Source organism: Ranitomeya variabilis, chromosome 2 (genome assembly GCF_051348905.1).
Source record: "Ranitomeya variabilis isolate aRanVar5 chromosome 2, aRanVar5.hap1, whole genome shotgun sequence".
NCBI classification, from domain to species: domain Eukaryota; kingdom Metazoa; phylum Chordata; class Amphibia; order Anura; family Dendrobatidae; genus Ranitomeya; species Ranitomeya variabilis.
The window spans coordinates 107553796-107567862 of NC_135233.1; the positions used below are offsets into that span (position 1 = coordinate 107553796).

Genomic DNA, 14067 nt, shown 5'->3' on the forward strand with positions numbered 1-14067 from the left:
AATTTTGCTTCCATCTTCTTTACATTCAAGAAAATCAGATCACACTCTGATCAAATCCTTTTCAGAGTGTGATTAGCATGTTCGGTCTGATTTTCATGGATGAGAGAAAATACAGTCTTGTGATCCTAGCTTTAGGCTGATGGAAGGAGACAGGAAAGGAGGCAGTCAAACCCTCCTCTCCAAATTTCATATAGTTAATGTTTGCATACAGCGTCGGACTGGAGCACCTTGGGCCCACCAGAGAAAATCATTCTTGGGGACCACTATGTAGCTACATAGAAATAAATTCAAAACCATCAATTGTGTAGTAAAACACTCTAATATCAGGGTATAATATAAGGTAGTACACATTTTAGTTATGTAGCAGGGATTGGGGTAGCCCCTCATAGAATATAAAGTAGCCTCCCACAGAATATAATGCAGCCCCCCATAGAATATAATGCAGCTCCCTCATAGAATATAATACAGCTCCCTCGTAGAATATAATGTAGCCTCCCTCATGGAATATAATACAGCCCCCTCATAGGGTATAATACAGCACCCCACAAAATATAATGAAACCCCCTCATAAAGTATAAGCAGCCCCCCCCATAGAATAAAATGTAGCTCCCTCATATGGCATAATGCAGCCCTTCCACAAAATATAATGTAGCCCCTCAGAGTATAATGCCAACCCCCTCATAAGGCAGCCCCTCATAGAATATACTGTAGCCCCCTCATAGGGCATAAAGAAGCACCCCTCATATAGTATGATGTAGCCACCTGAAAGAATAATGCAGCCCCCACATATAATATAATGCAGCCCCTCCACAGAATATAATGTAGCCCCCTCAGAGTATAATGCCAACCCCTCATAAGGCAGCCCCCCATACAATATACTGTAGACCCTCATAAGACATAATGCAACTCCCCTCATATAGTATGCTGTAGCCCCCTCAGAGAATAATGCAGCCCCCCACAGAATTATAATGTAGCCCCCTCATAGGGTATAATGCAGCCCCCTGAAAGGGTATAATGCAGCCCCCTCCACCATCATCATTGTTCTCCCCTCCACCATTTTACTTATTACCACCTCCATCATTGCCTCCTCCCCCACTACCATTGTCCTTTCCACCACTACCATCTTTGTCCTTTCCACCACAACCATCATTGCTTTCTTCCCACCACCATCATCATTGCCTCCCCCACCACCATCATCATCACTGCCTCCCCACTACCATAATCATTGCCTCCCCCACCACCATCATTGCCTCCCCCACCACCATCATCATTGCTTCCCCCACCACCATCATTGCCCCCGCCACCATCATCATTGCCCCCACCACCATCATCATTGGCCCACCACCATCATCATTGCCTCCAGCACAGTCATCATTGCCCCCACCACCATCATCATTGCCTCCAGCACCATCATCATTTCCCCACCGCCATCATGATTGCCTCCAGCACCATCATCATTGCCCCCACCACCATCATCATTGCCTCCAGCAACATCATCATCATTGCCTCACCACCATCATCATTGCCTCCAGCACCATCATCATAATTACCTCCCCCCACACACACAGCTGCACACACGGAGGCAGGGACACACACGCAGGCAGAGACACACACACAGACAAACACAGCTGCACATATGCAGGCACACACACACAGATATACACACACAGCCGCACACACAGACACACACACAGGCGCACACACAAACACACACACAGCCACACACACGCAGGCACACACACAGCCACACACACACACACAGCACCCACTCACCTCTCCACACATTCCCAGCAGCCTCAGCACATCCCGGCAACTTTCTGTCTGAAACAGCCACGCTGAATGATGACGTCATCCAGCCGCGCTGATTCAGACAGGAAGTGCCGGGCAGGAAGGAGGATGGCGTGGATCCCTGCAGCTCCTCTCTGGTCCCAAGCTGAAGGGATCGCAATCAAGGATCGCCGCCCTTTAGGGGCCCACCTCCGGGCCCACCTCCGGGCCCCCATTCAGCAGCAGTGGCGGGCAGTGTTAGCCTCAGCCTGTGGCTAACGCTACCCCCCATTAAAGTGAAATGGTATTCACGCCTCTCCATGCCCATGGGGGCGTGGGGAAGTGTGAATATTAATTTCTCTTTAGCAGCGGGGACAGGCTCCTGTCCATCTGCTGCTCTCTGGCACCAGAAGGGCCCCTCTTGACTCAGGGGCCCCATAGCAGCTGGGTGTGCCGCTATTAGCGGCACTCCACTGGCTGGGGGGCCCCAGGAGCAGTGGGGGCCCTAGGCAGCTGCTGGCCAATATGCCAGCAGGTATCAGTGCCTGGGCCCACCGGAGAATCCTCCAGTTCTCCGGTGGGCCAGTCCGACACTGTTTGCATACATCTCAGACCTTAAAGGGGCTGCTGTATTCAATCATTTGTATATTATGCAGACATAGCAGCTTGCACCTGTTCACACTTGCTTTATTCTGTTTAGGGGTACTAGTCAGGTTTTTTTTTGTAGATAGATACTGCAGATGATAAATAAATAAAATGTGCAGGTGTCCGTTATTATTTTGGAATGACACAGAATGATTTACATGTATAATGTCAAAAAACAATTTATTTAAGAAGAAAGTGTAAGTGTGAACAGTACTGTGCACTTAACCGTTACTCTACATCCATGTCACACATAACACATAGCCGTTCCTCTGCGCTTGCTTGAGCTGTCCCTCCCAATTAGTGTTGCAGGAGCCGTGTAAAGAAGAGCAAACAGTACATTCATTAGCCCCCGGAGCTATTGTCATTGTCCTGCACCCTCTCTGAGCCAATCAGTCTTGTAAAATCCCTGTAGAACATTTTAGCCAAAGCTGACGAGAGAAGAAAAATCCCTGAACATTAAATGCAACTCATGCTGATAAATAGCAGAAATTAATGACGAGACATTTATAGAATTTACTGGGATGATTCTGTTGTGTGTATTTCCTACATGACTGATTATGGTGTGCGTGATCAAATGGCTGCAATCAATACAATAATGCAAAGAGCAACGTAAAGACATGCTCCCAAGCAAATTTATCTCATTCTCTTGTTTTCAACTAAAAATGGCACGTAATTTAGAAGCTAGGCAGAGCTAGTATTTCTTGATAAAGGACTAATGACGAGCTCTGGGAAGCCTGTGCGTTCATCCATCTCCCGAGTGAATTGAAGGTCATTGAGCTCTCCAATCACTATTTCAGCAGTAGTGAAGACTTCTAGATCCCCCATAGCATGGCCACCAATGGTCTTCCCATCCTTGTCAGACAGGGCGATGTGGAGGTGTGCCGCATCATTCAAGGTTCCCACTAAAGAAACTATTTCAAATCTTTCCTTTAAATGTATGATCTGAAAGACAGAATTAATGCAGTTCATTGTAAGTTTGATACATACAGAGACAGGGAAAAACTTGGGGTTTATATCTACCGTAATTCTGCATGAGCAGCACTCTAGTTACTAAAGCTATGGAGGAATATATCATGTTTATTAAATATAATCCAGTCAAATACATTTCAAAAGAAATCACATAATCAATGGTGTCATAAAGAAAAAGAAAAACATATATTTTTCCCCAAAATAGGGTTGATGTGATGTAAAAATCTCCATCACTCAATGATCTTGGGTAAGGTGTTTTCTCTGCTTGCCTTCTCTGGATGATGCAATTATCAGCACTTGCACAGTTATGTGGAAATCCACTCCATCCATCCTGTGTATAAAGGGTGTATAGACAAGTCTTGGAGTGCCACAATGTCATGAAGATTGACAATGTAGCAAGTTGATTGGCATCTACATAGATTTTACATTTTTTATTGTAGTTGTTATATTATTGTTTTCCGATCAATTGTTCAGTTGTTTGACTATACACTGAGAAATGATCAAGAAGAAACTTCTGTACAAATGCTAATTCAAGTGATTTCTGCACAAAGTAAAAGGCTCTTAGGTAAACAGCTGAATCCTTTACAACCTAGCAAAGGGTATATACATTTGTACAGATTATGGTGCTTTGTTAACTCATGACGCAGGCACCATAGAAAAAAGGACATGAACACCAGAGATGTTTGGCAACTTGTTTAAAGGGAATCTGTCACCACATTTGAACTATCTAAAGTATTAATATGGGCATACAGGTTATAGACTGCTGAGGATAGTGATGCCTGTATGTATATATATATATATATATATATTTTTTTTTTTTTTTTATGGCCTTAATGGTTTAGAAAAATGGTGGCCAGCAGCTGCCATCTTGCTGAATCTATGCAGAAGCGAATGACAAAAAATCCACAATTTGGCGGATGTGGGCTTTTGACAAATTCAAGTAGAATTCAATTTCACTCAAAATATATTCACGCATCTCTAGTAGATACGCCCAGTTATCAAGTAATTAACGCATTTCCATTGAGAAAACTGGAGGAGTAGCAAAACACAGAGCTCTAAGAAAATATCTCCAGAATTATTTCACATGAAATTGAAGCTTTTACTAAAATAGACATGTCAGAAGAGATGCATGGCTTGATTTCCACTGAATCATGGAATTCCTATTAGATTCCAAATGATCTCTTATAGATTTTATTTTTAAAATAATGGAGCAGGCGATGTTGACTGCCCAGGTGATGCCTTTTTTCTATTTGGGGAGCATCACTCTTTGGAAGAACTTTCATTAGTGTGACCTGAGTATTAAAAGGATGGACTGGATTGGAGCAGACTTATAAAAAGTGATCTACCATATGCAATGTGCAATGATTAGGACTTTCCTCTTTTACATTAACAGAGCTTGCCACTTATGGCCTTTAACATGGTGCCAATAATTAAATAGCCACATTTATGCTATAGCTATAAATCTATGGGTTGTTTATCCTTCTGTATTCTTTGTATGACACCCCCATTCCGGGGAAACATTAGGGAAATAAAATACATGAAGATAGCTTTCTTATTGTCCGGGATCATGTTATTATTATGCTATACAGCAGTCAGTGTTTTGAAGGCGAATGTATGCATGGTAATTGAGGCAGTGCTAGGAGAGGTATCTCCTCTGTGACATAAGAAATATCCTACATATTTTACCATTTTAGCATTGCCAATGTGTTTAATTAAAGATTATATCAAATTAAAGATGACAGGATACCTTCAGGGGAAATGCATCTCATTCTCTGCATTTCTTGAGAACGACAGAACGAACAGATTTCGACAACAGCTTGTAGTTTGGCACCTAAGCCTTATAATTACATAATTAGGAACAGTACACTTCTCTTGAAACACTCCACGGCCATCTTGCTATATCTATGCATGACTTAAACTGAGCCAGTACATCATTGGACCTGTCAGGTACCTCATTGGTATTCAGCGCATCTGCGTTCGCCAGCCTAAGTGTTGCTTTGGTGACGCTGCCCACACAAGTAATAATAAACGGCGCTCTCAGATTCTTCTCCTGTACAAATTTAAACAATGATGTGACTATTTCTTCTCCCGGTCCCAATCGCAGGGCATAAACTGAAAGAGAGCTCGGTCCTTCCTGAGAGAGAGAGAAGGAAAAAAAATAGATAATTGTTTCTGTGTTTCACAGAAGATGGCTTTAACACAGGCAAATCACAGCAGCTAATTACATTCTTTCAACAGCATAGTGTGATACTCGGACAATGACACATTTCACTTTTATGTAAAAAATATCATTTACGGGATCATATAGTAAAATATTTCAGGTTTTGATTAACCTAGAATATACAAATACATTAGTGAAAAACCTAAATCAAATAATTCTTGCCCATAACCATAACTCTTTTTAAGGGCAAGGGAACCTTAGAGAATGTGGTCACCTGCTCAAGACTTTTCTCCATGAGCCAATGCACAGAGCAGCTGACAGTTGCTTTTAGTCTGGCCAACTTGAGTTATTCATGTATAACGTGGATGCTCATTCATCAAAATTACCATCATTTTCCTGTGGATGCCGGGTGTAGAATTAAAGCAAGGAACCACTAGGTACTGTTGGAAAAAAAGATGGCTTATGGGTGTCACGCACAGTATAGGAAAGACTAAGTGCAACTGAAGGGATAAGGGTAAGGGGGAAGTGGAGACCCCTAGGCAGATCTAACGCCACCCTGTCTGCCATAACATCCCTATATAGGTTCTGCACCTATCGCTGAGAAGGATACCTAATCCCTGACTGACCCTAGCAGTAACCCCTGCATAGGGAAGGACAGGGTACACTCTAGTCAATCACCACTACAACTAAAGACAGAAGGAATACACAAATAAGGGGAACACTTAGCTTGAGTAGACGCACAGAGAAACACAAACGTCCTCCAAACACCAAAGAGGAAGATAGCCGACTGCTATAGCTCCAAGCCTCAACAGGCAAATGGAAATATCACCAGCAACTCCCAACAGCAAGCTGGAAGTTATAAACATGCCAGGGCAAAGTGTTTCAACCAGAGCTGGGGGAAGGCTGCCACTGGGCCCAAGAGTCAGAAGGACCAAGAAGAAGCCTGCAAAGCAAATAGCTGATACCTTCTGCAGTCAGATGCAGAGCGCTGGTCTACAGCCTCTGACACACCCGTGACAATGGGTAGAGGTATGGTCACTTATTAATGTAAATGACTTGTATATAATGAAAGATTGTGCTTCTGAAATGTATGGATGGCCACTACTACCCCTGATTATTTCAGTTGACTGCCTGGATTTTTGGAAGTTAGACATGTGGCAATCAACAGTTTACCTGATGCCTTACTTTATATATAAGCTTGTATTGCCATACGGTAAATGTCACTTCTTTGCCTAATGTGTTCTATCATTGTCATTCAGTGTAGGTTGTTTTATAGTTGGATTTTATCTGGAGTCTATTAGTAGCCTAAATGTGTCTTGTTAAAAGTCTGCAACTGCTTAATTAAAGGGAACCTGTCACCTGAATTTGGCGGGACCAGTTTTGGGTCATATGGGCGGGGTTTTCGGGTATTTGATTCACCCTTTCCTTACCCGCTGGCTGCATGCTGGTCGCAATATTGGATTGAAGTTCATTCTCTGTCCTCCGGAGTACACGCCAGCGCAAGGCAATATTGCCTTGCGCTGGCGTGTACTCCGGAGGACAGAGAGTATAGCATCCATTCTTTATGGATATATTATAATTCTTTAACATAGGAGGCTGTAAATGGTCTTGTAAATTATTAATAATTGCTGCTGTACAAAAAATGAATTGCGTTTGAATTGAACACAGTTCACAAGTGAGGAAAAAATCGTCCAAGTTTTCTGGATGAAAATCTGATGAGTTTTTTTTATGGGCTCGTGTGACCCTCGCCTCAATATAAGCAACATTTTATCAAAAGGCCAGACGGTCATGGTGATTAGGCGTGGTAGTTCAATTCAAATATATATAATATATATATATTCAATTATTCATTAGCACTTTTAAACTTTGTCTTGTAAAATTGTTTTTAGAACTGATATTCTTAACTTATAATAAACATAAGAAATAATGTGTACAAGAAAGTAGCGACTTATATGTGCTGTTTATGCATTCCCTGCTATAAGATATAGCTAATATCCAAGTTTAACATCTGGAATAAGCTGACCTTAGAAACAGCAGTATACTAATCCTACTGTAGAACACTAAAATCCATGCCACAACATAAAAAAACAAGCAAAATTATTTAAAAAAAGATGTCTGAGGCTGAGCAGGCTGCATCTGCCAGATAACTGTAATATCTTATAAGAAATGGCAACCAGGGAAAGGAGCTGGTTAGGATGTAATTAGATATGCGATAAGAATCAAAATAAATCTATATGAACAGTTTGAAAAATGCTATGCAGATAAGATAAGCTTCTAGCATTAAGTTTTACAACTGTAGTGTTAACGCCGGGCTATGCTACCAGCTCTGACGATGAGTTGCCCCCCTGGGAGATGGGGAATAAGTGTTGACTCATCTTTTCCCTACAGAGACTTTAAATTCTACCAACTTAATTTCTCTGGATGTTGCTACTTTTGTCGCCTGAAGAATCCCATCTTTCTCTTCAGTTGCTAACCTTGGTCCTGAAAATTAAAACTTGATAGGAAAAGCTGATTCCTCAAGGAAGTGTTAATAGTGTTTGAGAAAGGCTTTCATAAAGACCTGTTATAAAGGGGAAGTTTAATAACGAAGACACTATCTAAAATCCATTAACATTTCCACACTATGTTTTGTTACATTTCATTTTAATAGTGTTTAAACATCACTGGTTGGAAAGAGCTGTAATAATATCCAGGGGTGTAAAAATGGGACAGATTCAGATTTGGAATCCTTAGTGAACACCGTTGTATCCACTGAATTGCCTTCATAAAATGCAGAAGGGGATCAGGAGAGAAACATATTGGGAACCATTGTGGTTCAGCTATAGTGGAGTCTTTCTATCCCAAACTGCAGATTCAGATAATGAACCCCTTCACCACAAACCTGACCAGGCTAGGTTTTACAATCCTGACCATTGGCCATTTATTTGGTAACAATTCAGGAACGCTTCAATGTATTCCAATGAATACGTTGTTGGGGTTTTTTTGCAGCACATTGTACTTCATGTTAGTGATAAATTTAGGTCAATATTTTTGCATTTATTTGTGAAAATATTGGAATTTTGGGGAAATTTCACAATTTTCAAATTTTAGTTCTTATGCCCGTAAACCAAATACCGTATTTTTTCAGACCATAAGATGCACTTTTTTTCCTCCAAATTTGGGAGGAAAGTGTGGGTGCGTCTTATGGTCGGAATGTAGCATGTGGGGAGGGGACAGCAGCTAGTGGGATCGCACTGTGATCCCACTTGCAGGAGGCAGAGAAATGTGGAATCCAGTGCTGGGGAAACCACATGGTCCCGATGATTAAAGTGCAGTGAATATTCATTAGCCGCTTCCCTGCCCACCTGTCAGCTGAGCAGTGAGCGGGGAGCAGCTAATGAATAGTCCTTCACTGAAACCCACATGGTTTCCCCAGCGCTGGATTCCTGCAGCGGCTGGGGGAGATCTGTGTGTCCGGTGGAGGAGGGGGCCACAGCAGGGGCCGGAGGAGACCCAAGATCTGCATACCTGACAGGCTGTGCTGAATGCTGATTGCTGGGCATAAAGACCTGTGTGATGTCATGAAGTGAGCAGGCTGAAGCATCACATGGCAGCACAGAGCCCTCCCTCTTCTGATGTCATCACAGGTCCTTCAGACTCCCCACTAGAATCTGCTGGCTTCCTCTTATGACCTGTGCTGTGGAGAGGCAGGGAGGGCTCTGTGTGTGCAGTCATTGGATGCCTCATGTGGCTGGCTGGCTGGCACAACTAAAAGGTTAGTCTTTACAACACACAATAAAGCACTCTGCCACTCCTGTGGTGAACTATAATTCCCAGCATGCCATAGGATCTGCAGGACATGCTGGGAATTATAGTTCTCCCAATGGGATCTTAAAGCAGCACTCCAGTGTTATTTTTCAGTTCTGGAGTGGTGCTTTATATATAAGCCCTGTGCCCCCATTCTTATACTCACCCTCCAGCGTCTTCATATAGTACTTTACAGACACCACACTAGTCCCGCAGCATCTTATACCCGCAGTTTCCAACATAATAGCTTCCAACTATTATATATAATAACACTACATATAATAGTATGTTATTAAATTTTACCACATTTTTTTTTTCCTTCAAATATTTTTTCCCTATTTTCCACCTCTAAAACCTGGGTGCGTCTTATAGTCTGGTGCGTCTTATAGTCCGAAAAATACGGTAGTTATATCACACAAGGTATTTAATAAATATCATTTACCACATGTCTACTTTGCAACAGCATCATTTTTAAAACTTTTTTTGTTACAAAGTTAGAAGGGTTAAAAGTTGATCAGCAATTTCTCATTTTTCCAACAAAATTTACAAAACCAATTTTTTTACGGATCACATCACATTTGAAGTGACTATGGGGGGCTATCTGACAGAAAATACCCAAAAGTAACACCATTCTAAAAACTGCACCCCTCAAAGTGCTCAAAACCACATTTAATAAGTTTATTAATCCTTCAAGTGCTTCATAATAATTGAAGCAATGTGGAAGGAAAAAAATAAAACTTTACTTTTTCTCTGAAAAATGTTGATTTATCCCTAAGTTTTGCATTTTCACAAGAGTAACAGGAAAAAATGGACCATGTAATTTGTTGTGCAATTTCTCTTGAGCATGCTGATACACTATATGTGGTCAAAATTTACTTTTTGGGGGCACGGCATGTCGTGTTTGAAGAACCCCTGATGTGCCTAAACAGTGGAAACCCACCACAAGTAGGGACATTACAAAAACTAGACCCCTCAAGTCACTTATCTAGAGGTGTGGTGAGCACCTTGAACCAACAGTTGCTTCACCGAATTTTATAACGCTGACCCGTGAAAATTGAAAAAATGTTGCTCTGGCCTCAAGTTTTGCATTTTCACAAGGGTAACAAGAGAAAATAGACTATACAATTTGTTGTGCAATTTTTGCTGAGTACACCGATACTCCATATGTGGTGGAAAATTACTGTTTGGGTGCACGTCAGGGCTCCTAAGGGAAAGAGCACCAACTGAATTCTGGAGCTCAATTTTTGGCTGGAATAGAACAATAAGGTAAAAATGCTCACTACAACCCTAGATTAATTCCACAAGAGGTGTAGTTTATAAAATTGATTCAGTTGTGGGGGTTTCTAATGTTTTGTCATGTCAGGGGCTCTTCAAATGTGACAAAACATTAGAAACCCTCACAAGTGATCCAATTTTCTAAACTACACCTCTCGTGGAATTCATCTAGGGGTGTAGTGAGCATTTTTACCTTTTAGGAGATTCACAGAATTGTTTCACATTGGGCTGAGTAAATGGAAAATTACCATTTTTTCTAATAAAATGTTGCGTTGGCCCCAAGTTTTTAATTTTCGAAAAGGGATAATAGAAGAAAACAAACAGTGCAATTTTTTCTTCATTTTCTCCTGAGTATGCCAATATTCCATATGTGGTTGAAAACTACTTTTGTGACACAGTGTAAAACTCAGAAGGGAAGGAGTGTCATATTGAAGTTCAGATTTTTCTGGAATGGTTTATGTTTGCCATGTCAGAGGCCCTTAGCTGCCAGAACAGCGGAACTCCTCTATAAGTGACCTTATTTTACAAACTACACCTCTCAATGAATTTATTTAGGAGTGCAGTGAGCATATTAACACCACATGTGCGACACAGAATTTTATACCATGGGGCGGTGAAGAAAGAATGATTACATTTTTTACCACTAAAATGTTGTTTTAGTCCCAAGTTTTTAACGTTTTATAAAGTCTAATAGGAAAAAATGGACTTCGCCGTTTGTTGTGCATTTTCTCCTGAGTACGCCAAACACCCTACATGTAATCAGGAAATACTTTTCAGCCACAATGTAAAGCTCAGAAAGGAAGGAGCGCCATATTATAGTGCAGATTTTGTTGTTATTGTTTGAGGGTGGCACTGGGAGAGCCTCTGAGGTGCCAGAACAGCAGAACACCCCATAAGTGACCCCATTTTACAAATTACACCTCTTAATGAATTACTCTAATAGTGCAGTGATCATATTGACACCACAGGTGTGTCACAGAACTTTATACCATTGGGCAGTGAAGTAAAAATAATTACATTTTTACACCACAAAAATTGTTTTAGCCACAAATTTTACATTTTCACATGGAAAAATGAGGAAAATGGCACCAATGACACAATTTATGCTGAAAGTGGCAATACCCCATATGTGACTGTACAGTACTGCTTAGCTTTGCCTGATCCCTCTACAGGGGTAAAAGGGTGAATGCCAAAGTGTTCCCTGAGACCTTTTAGGCAGAGTGGCTAGTGCAGAGACTATAGTGGGAGCAATATTAGGAGCTACCATAATCCATGTGCACTCTCATAACAACAACAAACTATATGCTAAAGGGTACTTTTTTGGGAAACGTGTTGCTAATAAAAAACCTATGGACTTGTTAAACACATTTATAGGGAGATAATACCAGTTTATTAGACAAATATTGACCCCAAATGTATTGTGAAAATGTCAACCTTGAAAAAAAAAATACAAAGGGCATCAATTACACATGGTTTTGAAAAACGTACAAACACATACAGTAACAAAAAGGCCTTTATTCTAGATAAGGCAAACCTCCTCCCCAAGGTAACACTGATTTCTAAATGTAACACATATCTCCATGCATAGTGATTTCATTTCCATGCACCTGCCTCAAAGACAGTGTCAAGTTCCTTGTCTAAATCCTCAGGCGCTAGGATGGAAATAAAATAGGTTGTATGTAACACTGTCCTTTACACCGGGCTTGTTAATGCATTACTCTGTATTTCAACAAATGCTTAATATGGAGGAGAACATTTACCAAGGGATAGATATGAATATTTGAGAGACAGTTATCCAGATCATTCATTTTGGCGTTAATGCAAAATAAATCTCAGTGTAACCTCAGTGCTAGGATGCTGAATAGGAATATGTACATATAAAGTAGAATTTTCCATATAAATAATGCAGATAAAATAATAGAACTATGATTTCCAATGTCTGTATGAATAATATATGATTAATGCAGTAAAGCAGGTAGCCCTGAAAGCTACTAATATCTAGTCTTAAAAATAGAAATTCAATTATATTTTTTAAAAAACCATATAAAGTAAACCCACAAAATTATCTACACATTAAACAATTAAAGGTTGAACAACAAAAATATCCAAGCAGACGATATATTACAATTTTCACAAAGGCAACTAAGCCTAATACCAGACTCATACTTCCTTCACCCCCTCCATTAGTTGGTAGGCTGTGAGTGGTTGCCTCATCAGTATTTTGCACCTGTTTTGCCTTCATCTTTATCATATGGGTTTGCTGCATCCTGAGTGCACTAGTTATGAGACCTGGGCAGGTAAGCACTGCAGATCCTTGGTGCTGTATTAATTCTTGATTTTTTGGACTGGGGTCTAAGGGGTAACGTTTCTCCTTATGGAGAGTGACATACCATCTCTGGCTTGTCAAGGTAAGGAGGCTTATTCGCCATGCAATGCTCCTCTGGGAATTTTAATATGCAAATTGCCTCTTCAGAGAAAAAGAGGACTTAAACTCTATAGCGCCACCTGTTGGAAGTAGCGATCCTACAAGTCACAATCAACCCTTTAATGAGTCGTGCAATATGACTTAGGATAAAAGCCAAATCAGTATCTCAATTCGCAGACACGGTGTTTCGGGCTGTTGGCCCTCGTCAGTGCGAAGCATGAGAACTGATTTGGCTAGGTGAGAGGATATGGACTGGGTCTAAGGGGTAACGTTTCTCCTTATGGAGAGTGACATACCATCTCTGGCTTGTCAAGGTAATGAGGCTTATTCGCCATCAGGTGGCGCTATAGAGTTGGCGAATAAGCCTCCTTACCTTGACAAGCCAGAGCTGGTATGTCACTCTCCATAAGGAGAAACGTTACCCCAGTCCATAGCCTCTCATCTAGCCAAATCAGTTCTCATGCTTCGCACTGACGAGGGCCAACAGCCCGAAACACCGTCTCTGCGAATTGAGATACTGATTTGGCTTTTATCCTAAGTCATATCGCACAACTCGTAAAAGACTTGTAGGATCGCTACTTCCAACAGGTGGCACTATAGAGTTTAAGTCCTCTTTTTCTCTGAAGAGGCAATTTGCATATTATGATTTTTGTTGGAGGATTTTTAGTCTTTTTTTGTGTTTTTTCTATGAAGTTTAGTGTTAGGACTCGCAAATGTAAGGACCCTTGACCCGGGTTGAGAGCTTACATATCTTGGCCAAAATATTGACCAATACCTCATATATTATTTACAGTATATATACTGTATGTTTTCTGCACTTCATTTTTCAGGGTGCAGCCAGACCCATCTTTTTTGGCCTTGTTATCTAGGGTGTCTGCCCTCATGAGATGCATTTAGATAGTGCTGAGCAGCCCGCCTGATCTAACAATATGGGCATCACTAATAGGCTGTAAGGCTGGTTTCACACTTGCGTTTTGATCTGCAGCGTTTTAGCGCTAAAAAACGCATGCTTTTTTTTCTATACTTAACATTAAAAAAC

General features: G+C 41.1%; 1 protein-coding gene across 1 annotated transcript in view; it reads right to left on the minus strand.

Moving 5' to 3' along the window:
• Positions 1 to 2581: 2581 nt before the first annotated feature.
• LOC143809155 (bifunctional protein GlmU-like) overlaps positions 2582 to 14067 on the minus strand; it is a 190163-nt gene continuing 178677 nt past the window's right edge. The window contains exons 3-4 of the mRNA XM_077292295.1: positions 5333 to 5515; positions 2582 to 3354 (exon numbers count right to left, since the gene is read on the minus strand). Of these exons, the coding sequence (XP_077148410.1) occupies positions 3094 to 3354; positions 5333 to 5515 (444 nt within the window). The 3' untranslated portion in view covers positions 2582 to 3093. The remainder of the gene's footprint in view (positions 3355 to 5332; positions 5516 to 14067) is intronic.